General features: G+C 53.6%; 1 protein-coding gene across 3 annotated transcripts in view; it reads left to right on the top strand.

Annotated features, from left to right (window-relative positions):
* The window catches only part of AGAP3 (ArfGAP with GTPase domain, ankyrin repeat and PH domain 3), a 99,932-nt gene that overhangs the window by 11,824 nt on the left and 61,154 nt on the right, over positions 1-26,954 (top strand). The window contains exon 1 of one of the 3 annotated variants that reach the window (XM_082192196.1): positions 18,843-19,689. The exons of the other annotated variants lie outside the window; for them this stretch is intronic. Within the exon in view, the coding sequence (XP_082048322.1) occupies positions 18,858-19,689 (832 nt within the window). The 5' untranslated portion in view covers positions 18,843-18,857. Of the gene's footprint in view, positions 1-18,842; positions 19,690-26,954 lie in introns of those variants that run through there. 3 annotated transcript variants of the gene reach the window in all.

The following is a 26,954-nucleotide window of genomic DNA, read 5'->3' as shown; positions in this document are numbered from 1 at the left end:
GTCCACAAGTTCTCCACACTTTACAATACAGTCACACCTTGGTTTTCGAACGTTTTGGCTCCTGAACGCCGCAAACCCGGAAGTGAGTGTTCCAGTTTGCCAACTATTTTTGGAAGCTGAACGTCTGATGGGGTTTCTGCAGCTTCCAATTGGCTGCAGGAGCTTCCTGCAGCCAGTCATAAGCCGTGCTTTGGTTTCCAAACGTTTTGGAAGTCAAACACACTTCAGGAATGGAGTTGTGGGGTTGAGCCCCCCATTGGGCAAAAGATTCCTGCATGGGCGGGGGGCTGGACTAGATGACCCTGTGTGGTCCCTTCCAACTCTCCAGCTCTATGATTCTAGCATGCCACTTCTCACTAGCCTCTTCTCTGAACTGAAAAGTCCTAAACTCTGCAGCCTTTCTTTCTAAGGGAGTCGCTCCGCCCCCTCAATTATTTGGGGGCCCCTTTTCTGAACATTTTCAAACTCTACAATATTATAGCAGTGGCGTAGCGTGGGTTCTCAGCACCCGGGGCAAGGCAAGTAATTTGCGCCCCCAACCCGTGGATTTTAGCACTCGAGTCTCTTCCGCGCGCCCCCAGATGTTGCGCCAGGTGTGGCAGGCCCCCCCTGCACCCCCCACGCTACGCCACTGCTCCCACCACAAGTCTTCAGGACAGCCATCCGAAGGCTGGCGCGGGGAGAAGGTCTCTCCGCCCCACCGCCAGCCTTCGGAGGAGGTCCGAGGACAGTGGGGTTCCTGCTTCCTCTAGGAGGGCCGGCCAAACGCACCCCCCCAAATGTTTCGCCCGGTGCGGCCGGCACCCCTGGCACCCCCCACGCTACGCCACAGTATTATAGTATTATTCCAAATGTGCTTGCGCCCTAGATTTGTATAAGGGAACATGATATTAGCCATCTGGTCCCACCTCCTGCAATGCAAAAATCACAGCTAAAAGCTCCTCCCTTTCAGGATCTGGCAATAAAGACATTAATCTCAATTTTATGCCTGTCCAAAAAGGGAGGGGGAGTATTGAAAATAATAATAATAATAATAATAATAATAATAATAATAATAATGATGATGATGATGATGATGATGATGTATTTTTTATACCCTGCCCAACTGGCTGGGTTTCCCCAGCCACTCTGGGCGGCTTCCAACACAATATTAAAATACAATATTAAAAAGAGGTTCACCTTCAGAAAGACAGTGAGCTGGCTCTCAGAAGTAGGGAACAGAGGTGTCTGGAGAGAGGAGTCAGCATCAGGGTGATCAGCTGTGAGTTTTGTGTTGAAGGGGGTTGGACTAGATGATCCTTGGGTCCCTTCTGGCCCCGAAGTTCAATGATTCTTAGAGTTCTTTGGAGTCCCCCCCCCCCCGTGGATTCTGCCAAACTACTGAATTTCTTGAGGTTTCCTCCTAGGAGTGCCCTTCTGGGCTTGCCTTGCCCACCTCCCTGGCGCTGCCTGCCTGACCCTGCCTGTCTCAGAGCAGCAGGAAGGAAGGCAGGAAGTTCTGCGGGCAGCGCCAGGAAGTTGTTGGGCTGCGCAGGTGGTTGTGGGCGGCTTCTTGCGGCTTCCGCCTGGGTTTCCCCAGTGGTGGCTCCCTGGGGGGGCTGGAGGACGGGCGCAGCTGCCACCTTCCAGGGACTCCTCCCTCCCTCTTCCTTCCTTGGCTATGTGTGGACAAAGGCAATACAAGGAGAGCCTTCACCTGGATCCGGCCAGTGAACCCTCCAGCCTCTTCTCACAGCGGCCAGCCTTTCCCCACTCTTCCTCTCTGCCATTTCAAGGTAGACTGGCTCTGTCCATGGAGGCTCGATTTGGGAATCCAAGGAGAGCCTGCGGCATCAGAGCAGTGGCCGGCCAGACGCCCCAAGGAGGAGCGGAACGTAAGAGCTCTCTCCCATCCCACAATTTCCAGGAACTGGGGTTCTCCCCCCCCCCAATACATATATTTATTTGGTTTTTCAGATTAAAACTTTACAGTCACATATCAAACATATAAATAAAGAGTCCCAGGAATCTCCCAGAATTCCCTCCTCCTCCCCTTTGTGGGTCCTGTTGTTGTTTAGTCGTTTAGTCGTGTCCGACTCTTCGTGACCCCCTGGACCAGAGCCCGCCAGGCACGTCTTCCACTGCCTCCCGCAGTTTGGTCAAACTCATGCTAGTCTCTTCGAAAACACTGCCCAACCATCTCTGTCGTCCCCTTCTCCTTGTGCCCTCCATCTTTCCCAACATCAGGGTCTTTTCCAGGGAGTCTTCTCTTCTCATGAGGTGGCCAAAGTCTTGGAGCCTCAGCTTCAGGATCTGTCCTTCCAGTGAGCACTCAGGGCTGATTTCCTTCAGAATGGAGAGGTTGGATCTTCTTGAAGTCCATGGGATTCTCAAGAGTCTCCTCCAGCACCAGAATTCAAAAGCATCAATTCTTCGGCAATCAGCCTTCTTGATGGTCCAGCTCTCACTTCCATACGTCACTACTGGGAAAACCAGAGCTTGAACTATACGGACCTTTGTTGGCAAGGTGATGTCTCTGCTTTTTAAGATGCTGTCTAGGTTTGCCATTGCTTTTCTCCCAAGAAAAGCAGTGTGGGTCCTACTGTTAATCATTTCATCCTGCATCTTTTATGATAATCCAAATATTTTACCTCGCCATTGTGTCCAAAGTTCACCTTTAAACTATGAGTGGTATTCCAATCCTACTAAAGGTTTTAACTGTTTGCAATGGTTTTTATGATAGGTTATAAATTTTCCCCATTCCTTATTGAAATTTTGGTCTTCCTGATTTCTGATTCTTCCGATCATTTTGGCCATTTTGGCATAATTCATCCACTTGATCTGCCTGCCTTCTCTGGACTTTATCTTCTTTCCATCTCTGGGCCAGTAACATCCGCACAGCTGTAGTTGCGAACATAGATAGTCTTTCCTGCTCCCTTGCGATTTTGGCACCTAGAATTCCTCCAAGGAAGGCTTTGGGGGTTTTCTTTAAGAAAAAGGTTATTTTAAACATTTTTTTCAGCAGCTGGGATTCAGAAGTGTTGCTGGCCCCCGGCAGAGCCGTGCCAGGGTGGTTAAGAGCCACTGGCAGCTCTCTCCTCCTCTGTGAATCTGTCTAATCCTCTTTTAAAGTCCTCCAAGTTGGTGGCCATCTCTGCCCCAAGTGGCAGGAAGTTCCACAGTTTAGGTGCTGCATGAAGAAGGGCTTCCTTTTCTCTGTCCTGACCAGGCTGGTCAGGCTTCGAAGCCCCCCACCCAAGAGCAGGTTCTCCTGGAGTCCTGTTCCCAGTTCTGGGCGCCACATTTAAGAAGGATATGGACAAGGGATGTTTCAGCTAAGATTCCTGCCCCGCAGTGGGTTGGACTAGATGACCCCTGGGGTTCCCTTCCAGCTCTAGTATTCTCTTACTCTGTGGCAAGCTGGAACGTGGGCAGAGGATTTGGAAGGCAAGCCTGGTGATGAACGGCCGAAGGAGCTGGGTATGTTGAGCCTGGAAAGGAGGAGAGTGAGATGAGATACGAGAGCCACTTTCAAATATCTTAAAGGCTGTCACATGGGAGAGGGAGCATGCTTGTTTTCGCCTGCCCTGGAGGGTAGGACTCGAACCCGTGGCTTCCAATGACAAGAAAGGAGATTGCAAGTAAACACTGAGACAGGGAGAGCTGTTTGGCAGTGGAACAGACTCCCCTGGAGTCTCCTTCATCTTGCCTTTTTCAACAGAGGCTGGATGGCCGTCTGTCCTGGATGTTTTAGGTGTGATTCCTGCATTGCAGGGGGTTGGGATAGATGACCCCTGGGGTCCCAACGCTGTAATTCTCCGATTCATCTACTCCCCACCACCCACCGGGTTCTTGGTTGCTCTTGAAGGCCTACTGGCCCCAACATAAATCTGCCTCCCCAGCCGAGTCCTCTTCCCACGGCCTTTCCTTGCCAAAGGCAAGAGGATGCTTCCCAGTCCTGCAGCTGGAAGTGGGAATTGGCAAAGCCTTTTGGCCCGAGAGCCCAGAGCCTCTTTGGCTTCTGTCATTGCCTAGGAAACCCAGAGAGGGAGGTCTCCATCTTGTGGAGGGAGAATTGCAGATTCATAGAATTGTAGAGCTGAAAGGGACCCCTGAGGGTCATCTAGCCCAACCCCTGCAAGGGGAAGGGTAGCCTGTGGAGTGTGGGGAGCCCCACCTTGAACCCGCTCCTGGGCCAGGTGCCCAATGAAGCTGGAAGATTCAGGACAAACCAAAGGAAGTTCTTCATGCAGTGCAAAGTTGAACTGTGGAACTCACTGCCACAAGGAAGCAGGTATGGCTTTAAAAGAGGATTGGACAAATTCAGGGAGGAGGAAAGGGCTATTGGCTCTGCCCTCCACAGCCGGAGGCAGCAGTGCGTCCGAATACCACTTGCTGGAAGCCACAGGAGGGGAGAAAGAGGCTCTTGTGTTCGAATCCTGCTTGTGGGTTTCCCATAATGGGCATCTGGGTGGCCACTGTGAGAAGAGGAGGCTGGGCGAGTGGAGCCCCTGGCCTCATCTGGCAGACTCTGCTTGTGTTCTTCATGACATCCTCAACTGGCCTTCTTAGCTTCCTGGCAGATTTCTTAAGAGAAATCGGGGTCTTGGGTGCAGATCCATTGCAGTTTGTGCTAGGAGAGCTGCCTGCCCTCAGGGCGCTTCCTGCAACCCCCTTCTCCCCAAACCAGCAGGCTTTTACCCCACAGATTGGCTGCCCCCAAGGTTCCTAGATTCCAGCTTGCATTTTTCTACCTGGCAGGAGAGCCAGGCCAAGCCTTGCAGCCCTCGCAGGATCGGTGCCTTCCTGACCTGCAGAGTCCGCCAGAGTCTCTCGCCCGCCTGAGCTGCTGCACATCTGGCCAGCAAGCTCACAGCTGGAGAGGAAGCTTGCCTGACCTTCTCTGCCCGCCTGCCAGGCTCCCCAGAGGTCAGAAGCAAAAGGGGGGAGGGGGGCGAGGGGAAGTGTGTGCCCATCTGGCAGTGCCAACCGGGGCTTAAGATCTCTGTCCTGCGGTGACCTTCTTCTCCGTCGCTAGTGCAGCGAAGAGCAGGGCGGGACCAGGCGGGCAGGGCTGGAGAAATCCCAGGCCCAACACACACAGCAAGATTTGCAATATATTGCCAGGTCACAATACAGACTTCAAACTGGTTTTGGATTACATATCAATATATTGCTTAACTTTCCCACTTGAGTGCAGTTCCTTGGGATGCAAAATATTTTCCAGCTCTGTCTCCTTGGGTAACAACAACAACAACAACAACAACAACAACAACAGTAGTAGTAGTAGTAGTAGTAATAACAACAACAACAACAACAACAACAATAATAATAATAATAATAATAATAATAATAATTTTATTTCTACCCCACCCATCTGGCTGAGTTTCCCCAGCCACTCTGGGTGGCTCCCAATCGAGTGTTAAAAACAATATAGCATTAAATATTAAAAACTTCCCTAAAGAGGGAGGCAGGTTGGTGATAAAGTATCCAACTGGGAGAGGGGAGAATAATAGAATCCTAGAATGGCCGACTTTGAATGGACCCCTGAGGATTGTCTAGTCCAACCCAATCTCAACTCAAGTATCCTTGACAGGAGGCCATCCAACCAGTGCTTAAAAACCTCCAGCCAAGGAGAGACCACCTCTTTCAGAGGTATCCTGTTCCACAGTGAAATATGCAGCCTTGGGGTGTAAAACATCACGGAACCTGGTTCTTAAGTCCTGTGCTAAAGGAGCTGGTGCAGATTTAAAATCTGACTCCAAAGCACCTGTCTGGGAGACCTGGCCTCAAATCTCCCACTTTCTGTATACTGCAGTTTTATGTTGTGAACCACCCGGAGGTCTACAGATGAAGGGGGGGGTATACATGGAAGGGTGTGCAGGGAACTGGGGGCTCTTTTGCCTTTCTTGTATTTTCCTGTGCTGCAACACTCCCTAGAACCTTGCGGCGAAGGACAGATAAGAAACACAAGTTAGTAATGGCTGTAGTAACAACCACAACAGCCAATCTTCCAGGAGCCCAGGAGTTCCTTAGGCTTGCTTTCCCCGTCTTGGTATCCTCCAAGCTGGACTACAAATCCCATCATCCCCAGTCCAGTGTGACAGTGCTCCCACCCGCTGCCCCACCCCCATGGAGCTGTGCCAGCAGGGGTTGCTGGGAGTTGTAGTCCAAACCAGTTGCAGTGATCCACTCTTTAGCCAGGTTGCAAAAGGCAGGTGGCAAATGGCTTAAGGGAACGACTGCCGTGACGCGTCATCCGCCAGGAGGAACACATTAAACAGCTGCTCCTGTTCCGACAGCAAAACGGGACTCTTTCTCTTGACACTTGTTCTGCAAATGGGAAGGAAGCGCCTTTGGCGTGTTGCCGGCGGCTCAGTTTCCTGATTTCCAAGCGAGACGGAGGCTCAGTCTGTGGCCTCTGCAGAAACAAGGAGGCTGCAGCAGAAGTTCTCCAGGAGAGGACACAATGTCCCCTCTGAGGCTCGGAAAGGGCTCTGGTGGGCGCCAGCTCTGGCAGCTTCTCTGGTTGCCTGCCTCAGGATAAATGCCACCCGGATCCCAAAGGGCTGGTCCTTGTCATCTGCATCCATTAAGGAAGGCGACAAATGAGCCTCCGGCCAAGTTCAGTGGGTGCAGCCTGTATCTTCCGAAATATTGTGCATCCCTGCAGAAGAGCAGGTGGGATTTAGAGACTTGGCTGAGCAGCCCCAAATTCTGCCTGGGGTTCCAGGCAGGCTCTGCCTGTTCAGCTACTGCCTGCAGAAGCTTTTGGGTCTCAGTGCCCGGCTGGCCTTGCCCTGCAGAGAGGCTGCAAGGACCAGGGGGGGGGGAGCCAAGGGCAAGCGCCCGCCGGACTCCTCCCTTCAGCAGCAGGGGAATGCCAGCAAGCAGGGAGGTGGATTTGGTTTGCCTTTGGGGTTGCAATATCATGCAGACCTGCAGGGAGCAAAATGTTTTCTGGTCGCTGTTCAGGCGGACAGCTTTCCCCCCTCCTTGCCGTTTTGTATTTGAACGGGAACTGCTCTTCAGCCTCGTTTCCCAGAGCAACAAACGCGGCCTGAGAATCGGAAGAAATGCCATGCAAGGTCGGGGACAAACGGCAGCAGGTAGAAGCCCAATGCCACAGGGAAACGGCTCGATGGAAATAATAATAATACATTTAATTTACTGTATTTTTCACGCCGTAAGACGCACCTGACCATAAGACACATCTAGTTTTTAGAGAGGGAAAACAAGGGGGGGGGGAATTCTGAATGAAACAGTGGATGTATGATTTTTGTGGTTCATGCTGTGGCCACAGACACGTGATCTGATGGTGAGTTAGGGGTAGTCCAATGCAAAAATCCTGAGGCTCCATGTGGATCTGTGCTTTGTAACCACGTTTTTGCACCATTGCGGCCCCACGAAACAATGGATCCGTGATTTTTGGGTGCAGGCTATAGCCATGGACATGCTATGTGATCTGATGGTGAATTTGGGGTGACCCAATGTAAAAATCCTGAGGATCCATGGGCTTTTACCTTCCCCCTCCCAGGCAGCCTCCTTTATCGCTAGAGTCCGTTATCTCTCTCCGGATCGCTTGCTGATCAGCTGCTCAGCCACTTTGTTTCAACACTCCCTTCCCTCTTTCTTTTAAAAAAAAAAAGCACGATCTGCTTTTCTCCCCTGGGCAATTCGGCTCCAGGGACCACACACTTGCTCCATAAGACGCACAGACATTTCCCCTTACTTTTTAGGAGGAAAAAAGTGTCTTATAGAGCGAAAAATACAGTATACCCTGTACTCCCAAGCCAGAGCTGGGCTCAAGGCGGCCAACATCAGTAAAATTAAAATAAAAACATAATAGGGAAAAAAACACCAATTTAAAATACAGGTTAAAATGCAATTTAAAATGCAGCTTCATTTTAAAAGTAGCCCATAGATCACAACTGTAAGGGGAGGGAAACATGAGGGTCAGACTGAGTCCAAACCAAAGGCCAGGCGGAACAGTTCTGTCTTGCAGGCCCTGCCGAAAGATGTCCAGTCCCGCAGGGCCCTAGTCTCTTGGGACAGAGCGTTCCAGCACGTCGGGGCCAGTACTGAAAAGGCCCTGGCCCTAGTTGAGACCAATCTAACCACCTTGCGACTTGGGACCTCCAAAGTGTTGTCATTTGTGGACCTTAAGGTCCTCCATGGGGCAGACCAGGAGAGGCGGTCCCGTGGAAGTGGAATGGCGCCGGAAACGGACTCTGCCAATTTCTTGGGCAAACTGGGGACAGAAAGGGAATGAAGTCTGTGCCAGGGAAGCCTCTCTGGGAAGGGGCCAGGAACACAGCATGTTCATGTCTAAAGTGGCATAGCATCCCCCCCCCCCATGGGCAACTATTTTTCCTGTGTGTCCTTTTGCGCCAACTGCAGCTCCCCAGTTCTGCAGCAGAGGCCCCAGAGCCAGCGCCTTGCAGTAGTCTAGAGCAGTGTTTCCCAACCGGTGTTCCGCGGCACACGAGTGTGCCGTGAGACATCGGCTGGTGTGCCGCGAGATACCTGGAGGGAGGCGGGCGAGTCGGGCGGCGAGAGGCGGGGCGGCGGCGGCGAGGAGAGGCCGCGCCTCCTGCTGCTGCCTGGCGCTCCTCCTCGCAGCCGGCAGCGCTGCCTGGGCGCCTCCGCGCGACTCTGCCTCGCTGGGTTTGGTCTCCCAGCAGAGACGGGTCACACGCGCCCCTCCCTCCCTCCCTCCCTCAGCCTGCGCGGAGGGAGAGCCAGAGAGAGGCATCGCTCCTGCGCTCCGAGGCGGATTGAGCGCAGCTGAGAGGAGCTGCCGAGGGAAAAAACTTTCACTTTTGTGCGTCCCTCCCGGCGTGACGCTGCGCGCTGACGTCACGGGGCGGGGCTTTAATGGTGGTGTGCCGCGAGATTTTTTTTCAGTAAACAGGTGTGCCGTTGCCCAAAAACGTTTGGGAAACACTGGTCTAGAGGAGGTGCAGCCCAGCAAGCCCTGTGGACCTCAGGGGTCACTTGTCGCCTGTCTGAATTTGGTTACCTTCGTTTCAAGGCCATCCCAGACTCAGAAGGGGGGGGGGGACATAAGGAAGAACTAAGAACAGAGACTTAGCACGTTGTTCTGCCTTTTCTTGCAATTATCTGCTCGCTGCTTCCACTCTCCTGCTCCTTCTTGCCCCTGGGACTTGGCTCTGGGCCCCCAGGAGCCAGGCTAAATCCCTCTCCTGTTGAAAGGACTGGCGTGCCCCTGCCAGCCCCTTCGCCACCTCTGCAAATATCTTTCCGTCTGCCTACAGGGAGGGAGGCGAACCTGGGAGCCAAGTGCTCCGCAAGCCTTCCCCCTCATCTGCCCCCCCCCCCGTGCTTGTATCTCCAGGTGAACCCCCCCTCTCCCTGGACTCCTCCCCAGCCTTCCTCACAGAGTCCCCCTCTCTTTGCCCACCCATCAAACGGGGTTCTGACTTGATGGCCCAGCTGTGGGCTTGCCCCCCCCCCGACAAGCCACAGCTGGCTGAGCTGGGTGACCCAGATGAGGTGACTCAGCAGCCCAAGCAAAAGGGGGGGGAGATATTTACAAATAACGCCCCCAGCACACTTTTGCAGGCTGAGTCAGGTGTCTGAGCAGTCTCTGCAAGCGGGGAGGAGGGGGGAAGCCACAAATAGGTCACAGACTCGCCCACGTATCCCAGCCCCTTTTGTCTCTTATGCCAGCCCTGTTCAACGACCCCCCCCCCACTTTGCTTGCTTGCTTGCTCCCGGGAAACAGAGAGCCCTCCCATTCTGGAAAGGCCTTTCACCACATCCTGACAGCCCCAGGGAAAGGGTCTGGGTCGTGTGGAGCAGCCTCCCTGGTTCGCAGCTGAGGGTTGTCCCATTGCCACCATCCCCACCGAGGAGGCTGAGAGAGGAGCTCTTGCTTGTGGCCATGCAATGATGTAGACCTTCATAAGCACCTGGTGGATAGGGCCCGCCCAACCCAGCCCCCTGTTCCCACAACAGCCAGCAAGTTGCCCCAAGGGAAACCCCCAAATGACTACAAGTCTTCTCCCCTCCTGTGGTTTTCATAAGAACATAGCAGATGTTGTTGTTTAGTCATGTCTGACTCTTGGTGACCCCCTGGACCAGAGCACGCCAGGCCCTCCTGTCTTCCACTGCCTCCCGCAGTTTGGTCAAACTCATGCTGGTAGCTTCGAGAACACTGTCCCACCATCTCGTCCTCTGTCGTCCCCTTCTCCTTCTGCCCTCCATCTTTCCCAACATCAGGGTCTTTTCCAGGGAGTCTTCTCTTCTCATGAGGTGGCCAAAGTCTTGGAGCCTCAGCTTCAGGATCTGTCCTTCCAGTGAGCACTCAGGGCTGATTTCCTTCAGAATGGATCAGTTTGATCTTCTTGCAGTCCATGGGACTCTCCAGAGTCTCCTCCAGCACCAGAATTCAAAAGCATCCATTCTTCGGCAATCAGCCTTCTTTATGGTCCAGCTCTCACTTCCATACATCACTACAGGGAAAACCATAGCTTTAATCATATGGACCTTTGTCGGCAAGGTGATGTCTCTGCTTTTTAAGATGCTTTTGAAGACATAGCAGATAACTCCGTCCATAGAGACTCTCGATCTCAGAGTCAAGGGTTCGAATCCCAAGTTGAGCAAAAAGATTCCTGTATTGCAGGGGTTGGGCTAGATGACCCTCAGGGACCCTTCCAACTCTGATTCTGTAAGATGAGCCTGCTGGATGAGGCCAAGGACTCGTCTAGTCCAAGACCCTCTAGTTCTTTCAGTCGCCGACCAGATGCCCATTACGGGGAACCTGCAAGCAGGATTTGTTCTGAAGTTGCCTTTAGGAGACAGAGATGAGCTCCTCTCCTGGCCTGTAATGGGATTTGAGTGCAAGGACCTCTTTCTCCCCTCCTGTGGCGTCTAAGTTCTGGGATTCAGAAGCATGGCAGACTCTGTGGAGGCAGAGCAGAGCCCTTGTGGTCAGTTGCCACCCCTAGCCCTCTCCTCCCCCAGGAATTTGTATAATCCTCTTCTAAAGCCAACCAGGTTGGTTGAAGCCATCGCTTCTTCCAGTGGCAGGCAGTTCCACCGTCTGACTCTGCCCTGCGTGAAGAAGGTCTTTTTCTGATCTGTTCTAATGCATTGCCAGTGACGCATTCAATGCTCTACCAGGCAAATGGGGGGGGCTCTTTGTGGGCCTCCTGTTTCCCCTTTTCCAGGCACTTCTGTGGGATTTAACACTTCTGTCTGAAATGGTGGAATAAATGCTCGAAAGCCCTTTATTTCCACATCTGCACCCCGTGCATAAGAGCTCAGAGAAACGAACTTCTTGATAATCAATAATCACATGTCGGTTGCCAGATCAGGGAGGAGGCTGGACTCCCAGCAATGGCTTTGCATGCCAGAGCGCGCATGTTTGAGCGCATGTCTGCAGACATTCACACGTGTGTGACCGGCCGCTCGGAAGTGAAGGCATCACACGATGGCATGCGCTGGACCCGCAAACTCAGATGGGCAGATTTACACCTATCCCTGTCATTAACTGGGAACAAATGCTGGGCTGTCGGTGCAAAGTGTTCTCCGCAAGGTTTTCCTCCTCACCACGTGGGTCTGCGCATGGAATGTGGCTCTTTCTTCCTTCCTGAGCCACAACCCCATTTATCCTCCTCGGTTCTGCGGGGAAACTCAGCTACTCCCGCCTCTCTGGCATTTCCAGCCAGTGAGAGGAGTCATGGCAATGACTGGCATCTGGGAAGAGGGATCCAGCCAATAGACACGGCGAAAGCCTGAGCAAAACACACATTCCTCAAGCCTTTTCTGCTGGTCTTTCTGCTTCCTGCCTTGCAGAGATTCCGCTCTGGGATCCAGCATTTTGGCGCAGACCCGGGTCCTACTTCATACTCCAAAACAAAAACGTCTTCTGAGTCTGTAAACATTTAAAATGCACCTTTGATGGCAATGCAGATGCGCTGGCCCATCTGGCAGGTGGCTGAGAGAGGGCGGCTTACGCCAGCCCTGCGAAGCAGGCCAATTTTTCTTTTGTTAGAGCGTTTATTAATTTTCCAATAAAAACATCCAATTAGCATATCAAATCATAATCCAATAAAAATAAAAAATAACATAAAAACAAATCCAATTGTATTCTGAATTTAATTCTAATTTTGCGACTTCCCACAGCCTGAACGTCAATGCAACTCCAAGTCTCAGTCCTGCCTCTCACGATGTTTCCATCACTTTTTCTTTTTCCTGAAGGGAGGGGGACAGGGCTGGTGCCGTGCTATTCTTATTATACAGATAGTTTTAATTCTATGGGTGTTTATTTGTTTTTATTCATCCCCTCCCCATGTCTTTAGCTGTTCTTATTTTATCTGTAAGCTACTTTGAGTACCTGTCAGAGAAAAAGGCAGAGGAATAATAATAATAATAATAATAATAATAATAATAATAATCTGGTGACGTGGGTGGGGTGGGATTATGAAGTCATTTGCAGGAGGAGTGCAATTAATGAAGGGCTGGAGCAGAGGGGGGGGGGATAAGTGAGGGCTTCAGCAGTGACCAGAAGGGTGATGGGTGATGTCTGGATGGGTGCCCGACCCCCCCCCCTTGGGTGCACAGCACAACGACCCCATTGCAGCTGGCAGAAGGGCAGACCTGGAAGAGGAGGTTCTGCGCTGCGATTCCTGGCTAGATGCCCTCTGGGGACCCCTCCTCACTCGGCGGCGCCGCAGAGCTTGCAGGGCTGTTCTTCCGCAGGCGGGTTTTCTGCATTGCGAGGACGGAGAGATGGGTTTGGGGGGAGAGATGCAGGGGGGGGGGGAGGCGGACGGAGCGGCTTGGAAGGGGGAGGGGCGTGCGGGGGCGGAGCTCTTTCCTGTCCCCCCCCCCCGGTCCCCGAATGACGCGCGAGCCCAACTGCGCAGCCCCTCCGGATCCACGACTGACGTCCGGACAGGCGGGCGTCACTCTCCCCCCTCCCCAGATCCCCCGGACGTTTCTCCAGGCGCCAGCAGCCTGGCAGGGGGGGGGGGCACCCTCGCCTTCCCTCGCCTGTGATGGGATGGGGGGAGGGTCTTGGACCCCCTGTCCTCAGATCTCTCCCCCCCCCCAATGCTTCCCGGCGCCGACTCAGTTCTGCTCAGAGGCGACCCGTTGAAATGAAGGGACCCATCTCAGTCCCGTTGCTACTATCAGCCGGGGGCAAGCAGTTGAGAGCACCCAATGGGTCTACTCTTGAGTAGAACGTGCATCCCACGCGAAAGACCTTCACCAGAGGCTTTGAAGCAGGGGTCGGGGGGCCACCTGTCATGGGCACTCGAGTTGGGAGTCCGGCCTTGCAGGGGTTGGGCTGAATGACCCTCGGGGTCCCTCCCCAGGCTCCATTCTGTTGTTGTTGTTTAGTCGTTTAGTCGTGTCTGCCTCTTCATGACCCCGTGGACCAGAGCACGCCAGGCACTCCTGTCTTCCACTGCCTCCCGCAGTTTGGTCAAATTCATGCTGGTAGCTTCGAGAACACTGTCCCACCATCTCGTCCTCTGTCGTCCCCTTCTCCTTGTGCCCTCCATCTTCCCCAACATCAGGGTCTTTTCCAGGGAGTCTTCTCTTCTCATGAGGTGGCCAAAGTCTTGGAGCTTCAGCTTCAGGATCTGTCCTTCCAGTGAGCACTCAGGGCTGATTTCCTTCAGAATGGAGAAGTTTGATCTTCTTGCAGTCCATGGGACTCTCAAGAGTCTCATCCAGCACCATAATTCAAAAGCATCTATTATTTGGCAATTCTGTGATTCTACAACTCCCAATTTGCCTTTCTCTTGGTCTCCTGGCTGGAGCCCTAAGAGAAACCCCTCTTGCTCCTCTTCCGCCTCTCAAAGCGTCTCCAAGGCAGGGTTAGGACCAGCTCCTCAGGACATGGGGAGGAACCCCCCCCCAGGATGCCCCCAAAGCAAGTGGGAGAGAGAGGGACACAGGGATAGCTCAGCTGGTAGAGCCGAAGACCCTTAATCTCAGGGTTAATCCCTGGTGAACTGATGCCTTCTTGCTAACTTCTTTTGTCTGGCTTTACTGCTGCAAACTGCTTTGATCATTTGTCTGTGACACAGAGGCCTACAAGTCTTTTTACAAATAAATGCGCCATCCAGCTGCCGACATTGAAAGGCCTTGGTGGGGCTTTGCGCAGTGGCAGCAGGGGAGACGGCAGAAGACAGCAGCCGGGGTCTGCAGCTTGTGGGACTCTCTGCCACAAGATGCGCCCCCCCCCCCGCGACTCAGAAGCCTTTCCCAGGAGGAGAGGGGGCTCTGGTCAGCTGAGTGAGTCAAGGGGGCTCCTTGAGGCAGCTCTTGCCCCATGGCCCCAGGGGCTTCAGGGGGGCTTCGGGGGACCCTTCTCACTCCCTTCCCCCCAGGAGGGCAGAGCTGAAGGGCCAGCAGGTGCCTCTGAGCAGGGAGGGTTTTCTGAGAGGGACTCCTGTGTGGCACCTCCCAGCTAAGAAACTGGCTGTGCGGTGGCCCTGACTTCTGTGTCACACGCAGATGATTGATGCCCTTGATGAGGCAGGCTTTGTTGCAAGGGGGGAGGCGGATTGGGGCCCCAGAGATCTCTGCTGACCTGCTGAACTCTGGCACAGAAACCAGAAGGCAAAGGAAAAGCTCAGAGCCTTCCGCCAAGTGGCATCGGCTGCCCTCCAGTGGCCATCGTAGAATGGTACAGGTTGGAAGAGACCGGGAGGATCGGCTGCAATGCAGGGATCTTTTGCCCAGCGTGGGGCTCGAACCCGTGACCCTCAGATAATAAATAATAATAAAAATAATAAAATTTTATTTATATACCGCCCTCCCCAGCCGAAGCCGGGCTCAGAGCGGCTAACAACAGTAAAAATAACACAGTTTACATAAAATCACAATCAATTAATTGAAATTCATTCCAAAATCAATTCAGAATCAAATTATTGGCAACCATTAGGCTAGAGTTCTGTGAGGATGACCAAAGGAGGGGGTCAGACTGTGCCTTGGCCAAAGGCCTGGTGGAACAGCTCTGTCTTGCAGGAAAGATGTCAGGTCCTGCAGGGCCCTGGTCTCTTGTGACAGAGCGTTCCACCAGATCGGGGCCACGGCCGAAAAAGCCCTGGCTCTGGTTGAGGCCAGCCTAACCTCCCTGTGGTCTGGGATCTCCAAGATGTTTTTATTTGCAGACTGTAAGTTCCTCTGTGGGACATACCAGGAGTGGCGGTCCCGTAGGTACGAGGGTCCTAGGCCATAGAGGGCTTTAAAGGTCAAAACCAGCACCTTGAACCTGATCCTGTACTCCACCGGGAGCCAGTGCAGCTGGTAGAGCATTGGGTGAATGTGATCCTGCGGCAAGGACCCCGTAAGGAGTCTCACTGCGGCATTCTGCACCCGCTGGAGTTTCTGGGTCAGTCTCAAGGGCAGCCCCATGTAGAGCGAGTTACAATAATCCAGTCTGGAGGTGACCGTCGCATGGATCACAGTGGCCAGGTCAGGGCAAGAGAGGTAAGGAGATGAAGCGTCTCAGGCTGAACTGACTGAGCTACCCCACTGCAGGCTGGTCAGACAGCAGGGCCTCTGTGTTGGGGGGGGCTTTCTACGGGGAGACAACCAGGAGCAAGATTTGGAGCAGAGCAACAGGGGCAGATTCCTCCGCTTCTTAAGAGATCTTGCAAGGCCCCTGCGGCTGCAAAGCTGCTCTTTCAGACAGGTTTTATTATCCTTCAATCCATTTTTGATGTACCAAATGGTGTCCCCCGCGCTGCCCTGTGCCATGAAACAAGCCAAAGACTTTTAGGCTGCGGCTGCATTACTGGGCTGAACACAACAACCTGGTTCCGGACAAGTTAGCTGAATACCAACCATCGGGATGGTTAAATGGGATTGAGAATAAAATGAGAGAGGAATCTCACCAGACACCTTGTGCAGCTTGTCAGAAAATTCCATGTTTGAGATAATCCAATGCAGATTGTTAAGACAACAGAGTCCAAGAACTTGGCAGCCAAATTGGGAATAACACCTGGACAAGTCTGGAGATTGTGAGAGAAGGCCGGGCCGACTTTTCTCTCCCCTTGGAACAGCCCAAATGGACGCAGGGCCAAGATGCCGGCGAGACTGAATGGCTTGTCCTCCGCAGCGCTCCAGGGGAGATTCCAGAAAACAGCACTGGCAGGAAGAATGTGCCTCTCTGGACAGAGACAAATGGAATCAGTCTTTTGCACTGACCCTGGTATCTGACAGTTCGATCTATGTTTATTCGTCAGTTGGTTGCTATTAGGGAGTGGAATTTGGACAAATGCAAGGTTGCCTTCCTTATGTTTACTCAGGATGGAGGTAGTAGCCAAGTTTCTGCAACCTGCAGTGAGGTTTGTGAATGCTAGATGGCACTAACTTGAGTGTCAGATGCAGGGTATTTTTATGGGATGTTTTGTATTGAACCCTCCTGGAATCTTGAAGAGTGATACGTCGGGTTACAGACGCTTCAGGTTACAGACGCTTCAGGTTACAAACTCCGTTAACCCAGAAATAGGACCTTGGGTTAAGAACTTTGCTTCAGGATGAGAACAGAAATCATGCAGCAGCGGCGCGGTGGCAGTGGGAGGTCCCATTAGCTAAAGTGGTAAAGGTAAATGGATCCCTGACCATTAGGTCCAGTCATGGCCGACTCTGGGGTTGCGGTGCTCATCTCGCTTTATTGGCCGAGGGAGCCGGCATACAGCTTCCGGGTCATGTGGCCAGCATGACTAAGCTGCTTCTGGCAAACCAGAGCAACGCATGGAAACGCCATTTACCTTCCTGCCAGAGCGGTATCTATTTATCTACTTGCGCTTTGACGTGCTTTCGAACTGCTAGGTTGGCAGGAGCAGGGACCGAGCAACGGGAGCGTACCTCAGGTTAAAAACAGTTTCAGGTTAAGAACGGACCTCCAGAACGAATTAAGTTTGTAACCCAAGGTACCAAGTAAGTCTTGAGAATCAGAGTCACTCCAGTGGGCTGAGTCTCTGTGAAGGGGCTCCAGGAGTGACCCACTTTTCCCGAACCTGGATGGGTTGCTGTGCCTCCGTGCATCTTCAGAGGCCGCCTCTCCCGGCCAAAGGCAAACTGGACTTTCACATGCAAAGAGGCCCCTCGGGCAAGTGGCAAAGTTCAAGGGGAGGAACTTGCGCCGCTCTGTGTGGACGTTGGCCTGGGATCCAACAAGCCAGCTCTACGTGGCAGCTTCCGGTGGGTAGGAAATGGCATGTGCCACCTTCTGCAAACCTCGGATTGGCCACCAATGCCCAGCGTGTGCCAAGGTAGCCTGGTAGGCGGATCTGTGGCTGTCAGTATACAGGGAGGCTGTGAGCTTCTGCCTGGGGATTATTTTGTTTCCTAAATTTTATACACCAGTTGCTGGGAAAAACAAATCAACCCCAATCTCCATAAATAAAACAGAATTAGCCGTAGGAAAAATTAGCAACAATTTAAAACTTTCAAAGTGTTAAAATAACAACAGACAAAACCCCCCAGTAAAGCTCACATTAGCTTCGTAAGCAACTGGAAGGTTTGTCCAAATACAAATGTTTTTAGCAGGTGCCAGAAAGATTGCAGTCAAGGCACCTGCTTGCTATCAATAGGCGGGGAGTTCCCAAAGTGTAGGTGCCAAGATCACGCAAAAAGATTATGTGGTACCTGTAACAGCTGTGGCATTACTCGTGTGCAGGGGGTTCTTCTGGTGGAAGCTGCCCCAGACAAATGCACCTGAGCCAAAGATGTTGATCCTCAGAGGAGGCAGAGACAGCCGTCCATCATCCTTCACCTCTTCCACCCAGAAGCTTCCACGCACTGGCTGTTGGCAGAAGCGACGCTTAGTGGCAGAGCCCCCTGCTTTCATAGAATCACAGAATCTTAGAGCTGGAAGGGACCCCAGGGGTCATCTAGTCCAACCCCCTGCAAGGCAGGCATCTCAGCTCAAGCATCCAGGACCGATGGCCGTCCAACCTCTGCTTAAATACCTCCAAGGAAGGAGAGCCCACCACCTCCCAAAGGAGACTCTTCCACTGCCCGACAGCTCTCTTGTTGTCAGAAAGGTCTTCCTGATGTTTAGTCGGAATCTCAATGCTGGTAACTTGAAGCCATGGGTTCGAGTCCTGCCCTCCACAGCAGGAGGCTCTTTTGTGTGCAGTCCCAGGTGACTGACAGCCCCTCGCCAGAGGAAAGGCCCCTGGGCTGCGTGGATTCACCTTTCCTTGACCTGGGGGGCCTTATCTTTGCGCAGAGCTGGCCGGGCTCCGGGCTGGGCCTCGACGGTCCAGCAGAGGGCGCTGTTGCATTAGGAAAGAAACGGCTGGGGGGTTCGGAAGGTCTGGGGCTGGGTTTGGGGGTGGGGGCTAATGGGTGCCCGTCCCTCCTGGCAGAGGCCCGAGCTCGGGGGCCGGGTTTGGAGTCTCCAGAACTGGCCCCACAACGAGCCTTTCTGGAGTGGATCTGGCCCGCAGCCTCCCAGACGGCCGAGCCCGGGTTTGCCTTTCCGCCGGCCCCCACCGCGCAGCTCCTCGCCCCGGGGCTGGGTGGCCCGACGGCTCGCCCTCTTCCTCGGCTGCCCCGCCGTGGGAGCCGCGCCGCTGCCGGCCCGCTCCGTCTTGGGCGAGGCCGCCTTCCCAGCTGCGCGCCGTCGGGCCTCCGCTCCGGGCAGGGCGGGATCCGCGCCAGAGTTTGCGAGGCGCTGTCGGGGCCAGGCCCGGGCACGTCGCTGCCTGGCGCGGGCTGCGATGCGCGAGCCAGAGGAGGCTCTGCCAGCGACGGGGCCAGGCCAGCGCGGACGCGGCGGCGGCGGCGGCATGGGGCGCGGGGCCGTCGGGGCCCGGCCGTGAGCCCCGCGGGGATGCGCAGCAGCGGCAGCAGCCGGCCAGGGCGCGCCGTCGAGGATGGCTGCCGAGGGCTGGCGCTGGCGTGAAGCGGGCCGCCCGCCGGGGACCCCCCGCGCCTGCCCGCGCCGCGCCGTCAGCGTGTGCGAGTCGCTGGACCTGCAAGGCGTGCCCGCCGTCCAGGCGGCCCTCAAGGCGGCCGAGCGCCAGCGCCAGCGCCCCAAGAGCCTCTGCTCGGTGGGCAACGGGCTGGGCGTCGGGCCCCTCGGAGCCGCCCGGCCCCCGACGCGAGCGCGCAGCGGCTTCCTGGACTTCCTGCGCCTCCGTTCGCCCCGACGGCACGACGACGAAGGGGCGCCGCCGCGCCCGGCCAGCGCCGCCTTCCCGCCGGCGGAGGCGCCCCCGACGGAGCCCGGGGGGTTCCTGCGCGGCGGCTCGCTGTGGGGCAGCCGGCGCTGGAACCTGTTCGGCGCCCGCGCCGACGGGGCGCGCAAGGGCCTCAGCTCGCTGCGCAAGAGCTTCAGCTTCCGCCTGCGCCGCGGCCACGAGCTGCACCGCTCGGGCTCCGGCCTGCTGCGCCCCGCGCGCCTCCGCACCCGCAGCGAGGGCGACGCCAGCTCCCTGCACACCTTCCCCAGCAAGCGGGACCTGCTCTACCCCGACGCCGCGCAGCCCCGCGGGGACCGGGCGCGCCCCGACGGCGGCGGAGGAGGAGCAGGCAGCCTCTGGAAGCTGCTGGCGGGCCGCCTCCGGCGCCGAGAGCGCTGCGCGGGCCGCTCCTTCAGCCCCCTCGACCCCCGCGCCAGCCCCGCCAGCGCCCTCTGGAGCCTCCCGGGGGCCGAGCCCGTCCTCGTCTCGGTGGGGAGCCGCCGCAGCAGCGGGAAGGCGCCCGGTAAGGACGGAGAAAAGCCGGGGGGGGGGTGAGTGGGGGGAGACCCCTGAAGCAGCACCAAGGCTGTGATTTTCTGGGGGGGGGGTTCTGATGAGGTGGACGGTATTCTGTTTAATGGATTTCTTTGTTGCATATGTATCCCACTCGTTTCTCCATGCAGCTGGAGGTGGTCTGCGTATTCCTCCTCCGCCCCACAACAGACCTGCTAGGTATGCTGGGCGCTGAGGGAGTGACTGGCCACTTCATGGCTGAGCGGGTGGATTTGAACCGTGGTCTCTCCCAGGTCCTCCTCTGACCATTGAAGCAGAGGTTGGCTGGTCAGTTTAATAAAGTTAAACGGTGGAACTCCCTGCCACAAGAGATAGGGATGGCTGTAAAAGAATTCATGGAGGAGACGGCTTTTAATAGCTACCAGCCAGGATGGCTCTGTTCTGCCTCCACAGTCAAAGGCAGCAGTGCCCCTGAATCCCAGTTGCTGGAATCCCAGGCGGGGACAGCGTTGCTCTTGAGTTCGAATCCCAGTTGCTGGTTTCCATTTGAGGCCTCTGGCTGGCCACTGTGAGAACAGGAGGAACTTTCTGGCAGTAAGAGCTTTTAGACAAGGGTCCTTTTCTCCTTCCTTGGAGGTTTTTAAGCAGAGCTTGGCAGGACACCTGTCATGAATGCTTGAGCTGAGATTCCTGCCTTGCAGGGGGTTGGACTGGATGACCCTTGGGGTCCCTTCTGATGCTACATTTCTGTGATTCTATGACCCTAACCGCTGCTCCACCGCTGGCTCTGGGGCACCGTAGCTCAGTGACAGAACACCCGCTCCGCATGCAGAACGTTCCTGCCTCAGTCCCCGCCGGCAGCTGCACACAGGGCTGGGAACGCCACCAGTGCTGCCAGTCTGGGTTGGCAATGCTGAGTATAGAGTGTTCCTTCCTGTGTGTTTTCCTCCTGCCCCACTTGTGTGGTCTATGCCTAAACTCTCGCTTGTAACTTTTTAGCCCCACGTACCGTATGCTGAAGTAATTGTTATGATTGCAGTTTTGACTGGTTGTCTACCCAGCCACCCTGCAGAGTAGGCCGCTAGCATTGCTAGGTTGTTAACTGAGACTGGGCTTGCTGGAGGGCAGCTGGCAGGAGTCCATGCCTTTTTCGGGGGGGGGCGTGTTTAGACCCAGTGGCAACCTGCAGACCCCAGGAGAGCCGTTGGTCAAAGTCCCACTGTGGCCAAGGAGCATCCCTTGGCTGGTCTGGGGAGAGATTTTGAGGCTGTGCCAGGAGGACTTTTGCCCTTGGTGCCAATGCAGTTCTGGAGGGAGGTTGGACAGCCAAAATCTCTTGCGGGGGGGGGGGGCGCTTAGCTGGAGTCTGTCTGGAAGCTGGCAAGGGAGGGGCATGGAAGTGGCATGGTTTGCAGTGGGAGGGGGCTCCCTTTAAAAATGTTCTCTTCTCACCCAACCCCAGTCTGGACGCTTTTTAGCAGAGTTTGGAGAGTCGCTTGTCAGTGATGCTTCAGCTGTGATTCCTGCCAGGGTGGATTTGATGGAAATCAAATCGATTTAAATCACGATTTAAATAACTAGTCAGTAGGACTTGATTTAAATCTCTCTCTTTTTTTTTAACAGAAAGACTCATTCTTTCTGGTATAAGCTTAATATTTGCAACCAGATGAAGGTTTCATTTTTGGAATAATAAATTTTCAGAGTAGTTATATAAAAAAATACTGATTTGGTTATACTATCAGAAATACATAGATAATTATGGAATTATCGTGAGGTTTAATAAGTTAACTCTTTATATTTGGGCAACGTTTCTGCTGTAGTTTATTGGAAAGAGAAAAATAATCATTTCCTGAATAACAATTTAAATAGTTTATTTAACTAAAACAATAACATTATAACTTATGTATCCATGTTTGTTAACTGATGTGGTTAAACAATATTTTTATATATATATAAAAGACTGAATGAAAAACTTAAAACAAATCCTTATTTCCTGATGAATAGCCTTTTGATCAGGCATAGGCAAACTCGTCCCTCCAGATGTTTTGGGACTACAACTCCCATCATCCCTAGCTAACAGGGCCAGTGGTCAGGGATGATGGAAATTGTAGTCCCAAAACATCTGGAGGGCTGAGTTTGCCTATGCCTGCTTTAGACTATAATGTAACTTAAACAGAAAAGTATCTTTAGAAAGGTGTTTCCTCCAAAAGCATTTTATTTTAAAAATCTGATTTAAATTTTAAAAATCTGATTTAAATTTTAAAAATCTGATTTAAATTTTAAAAATCCATTTTTTTACTTTTAAAAAAATCATTGATTTTTATCCACCCTGATTCCTGCATTGCAGGGGTTGGGCTAGATGGCCTTGGGGGGTCCCTTCCAACTCTGCCATCCTTTCCCTCTGGCTGCTCACAGACCAGCCCCAGACCAGAAGCCAAGGGCAGGCAGGAAGGCAGAGGATGTTTAGGGATGGCCAGGAATGTGGATGTGGGAGTCTCCACCCGCCACCTTGGGGCCCCCAGAATCGTTGCACCAAGAACCTCTGGAAAGAGCCATTCTCCCTCCTCTCTCCAAGGCCAGATGTGCAGAGTGCCTGGTGCACGGCTGCCCACCCCACCCCACCCCTCCCCAGCTGACACCCTAGAGGAGAGAGGTGGGTGCCAGCGGACAAAGGATTCTGGGCCTCTGGGCCGCCACAGCCCTGCACCCCACAGCTTGGCCACATAGCCAGCCGCTGCAGGTTTCTGCACGGCTGGGCAGTTAGAGACCCCAGCAGTGGGCCAGGTGGGGGGACAGGACAGGCCCCTCATCGTCCCCCCCCCCCCAGGCAGCTTCAGGTAGAGGACGCTTTGTTTGGACTGCAGACTCTTGTTTTCCGTGGCAAACACTTGGCTATTAATCCGTGGCTCGGTGGGCAGTGCACCTGTCTGGGCAAGCAGAAGACCTCTGTCCATAGCTGTCAACTTTTCCCTTTTCTTGCGAGGAATCCTATTCAGAATAAGGGAATTTCCCTTTTAAAAAGGGGGAAAGTTGACAGCTATGTCTCTGTCTCCACTGCCCCTCCAGGCAGGAGTGAGCGAGAGATTCTCTGCCTGAAATCCTTGAGCGCTGCTGCCAGTCCGTGCCGGCAGTATGGAGCTGGAAGGGCCCCTGCTCTGACTCTGTGCAAGGGAGCTTCCCACTCCCCCCTGGTTTGCTGCGAGTGGATCCTTCAAGACATGAGGTCCTTGGCTGGGGCAGAAGCTAAAGCAGAGGAGCTGCTGGGGGGAAGGGGGAGCAGAGGGGTCTTCTCTGGGGGGGGCGATGGGGGGCACAGAAGGAAGAGAGTCATGAGCAGTGCTAGAAACTCAGGTGCACAGTCTAATTCCCACATGGTACCTTAAACCTGGGTACAGTCGCCACCATGGAATGTCTTGGTGCCTTTTCCCAACAAAGTATTATTATTATTACAGTTGTTCGTTGGTTTTCAAACAGCTTAGTTCACGAACAACTTGGAACTCGAACATTGCAAACCCGGAAGTACGTGTTCTGGTTTGCGAACTTGGTCTCAGAAGCTGAACATCCAGCACCACTTCTGCAGCTTCCAATTGGCTGCAGGACGCTCCTGGAACCCGTCGGAAGTCGCGCCTTGGTTGTTGAACATTTTTGGAAGTCGGACGGACTTCCGGAATGCATTCTGTTCGAAAACCAAGGTGCAACTGTAATTCCGTTTCTATGCCACTTTATATTTTAAAGAACAAATCCCAAAGCTGTTCACAACACAAGTAAAACGTCGTATAAAACAACCCAGAGTAAAACTAATTCCAGCTTCAATATTTCAGCTCTCTTGGCTTTCCCCCATTCACCAACCTGGCACCCAGAGATCTCCATGTGGTCACAGTCACACCCGCGCCAGGTGCAAAATGCGCCTGGGATATTTCTGTCGCTTGCCATGGGAGAACTTCCTGGCTCTCAATGTTGGGGGGGGGGGAGTTTGATCCTCTGAGGTTTCCCGGGGACCTGGCCAGATCCGCAGGCAATAAAGGGCAGACTAGTCATGGCGGTGGTCCAGACGGGGAGCGGTCAAGAGGCTCTGACGAAGTGTTGCCTCTGATGAAGCACAGGCCCAATGATTTGGGGTGGGAGGCGAAGTGGGTCAGGGACGGCACTTGGGGTCAGGGCCCCAGAGAGGAGGCCCCAGGCTCGATCTGCCCCCATCCTGGCACCCCAAGGTAGCACCCAAGAGCAGTCTTCGAAATTCGCCAGGGGCTAGGCGCATTCTGCACCTGGATTTTGGCCACTTGTGACCAAGTGAAGATGCCAGGATTGGGCCTGACATCTCCGTCACCTGGGGATCCTTGGATCGGGACTGTTTTCACACGCTAAGACCCCATCCTGTAGAATTCTATCTGTGTTATTTTATCTGCAGAAGCAGAATAAATTTCAGGAACCCAAATGTCATACTGAATAATACGACTTTTGAGCTGTCAGGCCCCCAAATGGCACCTAGGTAATCCATTTTGGCGACTGTCAGCCTGGTTTCAGGAGCCATTTGCTGCCTCACAGATATACCTGGTTTTCTAACCCTGGTTTCAGGCCCTGGGGTCTCTCCTGGCCCGACCGGGAGATTCTGCTGGGGACTGAGGATGGGGTCCTCTGCATGCTCCGTAGCCCTGAGGTCCAGTGGCCTTCCTGAGATGTCTGGAGGGAGCCTCTGGTGGGAAGATGCTGGGTGGAGGCAGGAGGGGCCAAGGGGGAAGGAGATTTGGCCCAGGAAGGGCAGGTAGACGTCAGAGGGACGTGCCTGGGCACCAGCCGGTGGGTGAGGTGAGGTCATCATCGCCAGGGATGGCAAGCCAAGCCAAGGAGCTGGGCAGGAGGCCAAACAGGGAGCTTGTGTGTTTTGGGTGGGGGCAGGCATGTCAGGCAACACCTGCGCTCTGTGGAGAGAAGGAAGGGGGCAGGAGGGGGCCGTAGGGCTGGCACAAACCCCTGCCTGTAACCCTGGAGAGCCAAATGCCCCCCCACTTGAAGATTTCTGAGGGTCCTGGCAGACAACCCAATGCCTATTACGCTTGTTGCAGCCACTGCAATGCCGAGTGATTTCTAATTGCGTTTTTATCCCTCCTTTTCTTTAAAACATACTACATTTTATTGCATTGCCGCTGCAATTCCACAGAATTCAGGTTTTGCTAGTGTTCCTGGCAGAAATGCCCGGGTCCCCCTGAGCGAAGCCTGTGGGGGGGGGCGTCAGTCCTGCGCTGCATAGATGGACTCACAACCTGACTCTGCGCCAGGCGGCTCCCTCCGTTCCACTGTCCCTGTCTGGACTGTCCTGCATTTCCTTTCCTTCGGAGCTCCCTTTTTGCAGCCCCCCCCACCCAGGCACCTTAACGGGAACCTGCAAGTCAGGATTGTGCCGCCTGATGCCAGTTGATGGCCGTCCACGAAAGCTGGTTGTGCCATGATGAATTTGTTAGCCTTCAAGGCCGTACTGCTCCAAAATTTTATTTTTCAAATGACGGACTGACTGATTGATTCTCAGTGAAACATCTGGCTAGTTCAGAGGGTTAAGATTTTTCAAAACGGGGTTAAGATTTTTCAAAACTTAAAGAAGTCCTTTGATCCAGGAACCATCTGCAGATATAGCCTATTCAAGCGTATTTTTCTTAATGCTGACCATTCATAATGTAGGAATATTCTTCACATATATGAGCGGGGGGGGGCGAGGGGGGCGAATGAAGACAAGCAATACAGTAATTCACTACAATGTCGTTCGCTGTTGCTGCTGAGGCTGCCCAGAAAAAGCATTTTGGTTGCAGAATTTCCTTCCAATTGTGCAGATAAAATATCATAGAGAATTCTGCAGGACGGGGTCTTAGTGTGTGAAAACAGTCCCGATCCAAGGATCCCCAGGTGGCGGAGATGTCGGGTCCCATCCCGGCTCACGGGCATCTTTGCTTGGTCGCAAGTGGCCAATAGCCAGGTGCAAAATGTGCCAGGCGGATTTCGAACCCTGGCCACTAGTCAGGACTTCTAGGCTCAGCCTCCACAGTCTTGTGTAGCAGCGTAAGCCAAAAGGCTGGATTCAGATGCAAAATAAATCTGAGGCCGCAGTGCAGGTGCCCAGTGTGTCTCCCTCCTCCCCCCAGCCTGGGCAAAGTGGTGCATCTTCTCCCACCTGTGAGGGCAGGTGCATGGCAAGGTGAGGGCCCCACCCCAGGTGTCTCTTTAGGCCAGAAGGCCGTGATTTCAAACAGAATGGGACAAATGGTTGGGGCCACGTCAGAAAAAAGCACACATAACTTGACACCTCTCTAGCATCCAAGGGCATCGTTTCAAAACAAGCAAGCAAACCGTATGGGATTAATCTTCGACCCAAATGGGGTGCTGTTATAAATGAGCCTCTCAAAGCAATTTTGGATTGTAGGGAGACTCTCTGAAGTGGCCAGAGAGGCTTTGGGGTTGCTGCAGAGATGCTGCAGACTCACAGTTGTGGCTTTTGCAGGCGGCGTCTGTGTAGTCCTGACAGTTTTCATTGCTCTGTTTGATGCAATGGTCTCAAATGATGGGTAGCTGTTTTCAATCACAGATATTTTAAATGCTGTTGCGTAGTGCTTCTCTTCTCTAATATAGCAGTAGCTGACTTTTGCAGTTCTGATGATCTCTGGGTCATTCCTGGAGGAGCAAGCGCCCTTTTGAAACACACAGAGCTGTAATAAACCTTAATAGTCACCACTTGTGAGAACATGTTTCTCTTCTTTGCGTTCTTTGATTATTATTTTTTACCGGCAGAGGCAAAAATGTCAATTTTGCCATGAAAGCCGATTCCCATATTTCTCCTCCGCCCTCTTTCATTCACCCCCCCTTGTGGGTTTTCTGTGTAACCTCCAAGCCTTTGTCTGTAATATTCTTGCTGTTACCAGTAGGAAGTTAATTCCTTGAGTTCATTGCAGTTATCTAGAGTGAGGCATGAGCAGCAAAGGAGTCAAGTTGCGGGTCAGGAAAACAACAAGGAATTGGGTTTGTTGGACTGAAGTCAGTGCACCCCTTTCCATCTCAGTCTCAGGGCAGAATTGCAATGCAACAGGCAGTTCTGAGATTCTGCCTGGGGGACGGGGAAGGATGTATATTTGGCTACTGTTCAAAGGGCCCTAACGTTTTCATTCATTCATTTAGAAGATTATAATCTACTTTTCCTCCCAAGGAACTGAAGGCAGCACACACAGTTCCTCCTTCTCCCGTCCCATTTCATCCTCACAACAATCCTGTGAGGTAGGAATTATTATAAAGGTA

This window comes from Podarcis vaucheri (genome assembly GCF_965113315.1).
Source record: "Podarcis vaucheri genome assembly, chromosome: 12".
NCBI classification, from domain to species: Eukaryota; Metazoa; Chordata; class Lepidosauria; order Squamata; family Lacertidae; genus Podarcis; species Podarcis vaucheri.
This window is presented reverse-complemented; position numbering and strand designations above follow the sequence as displayed.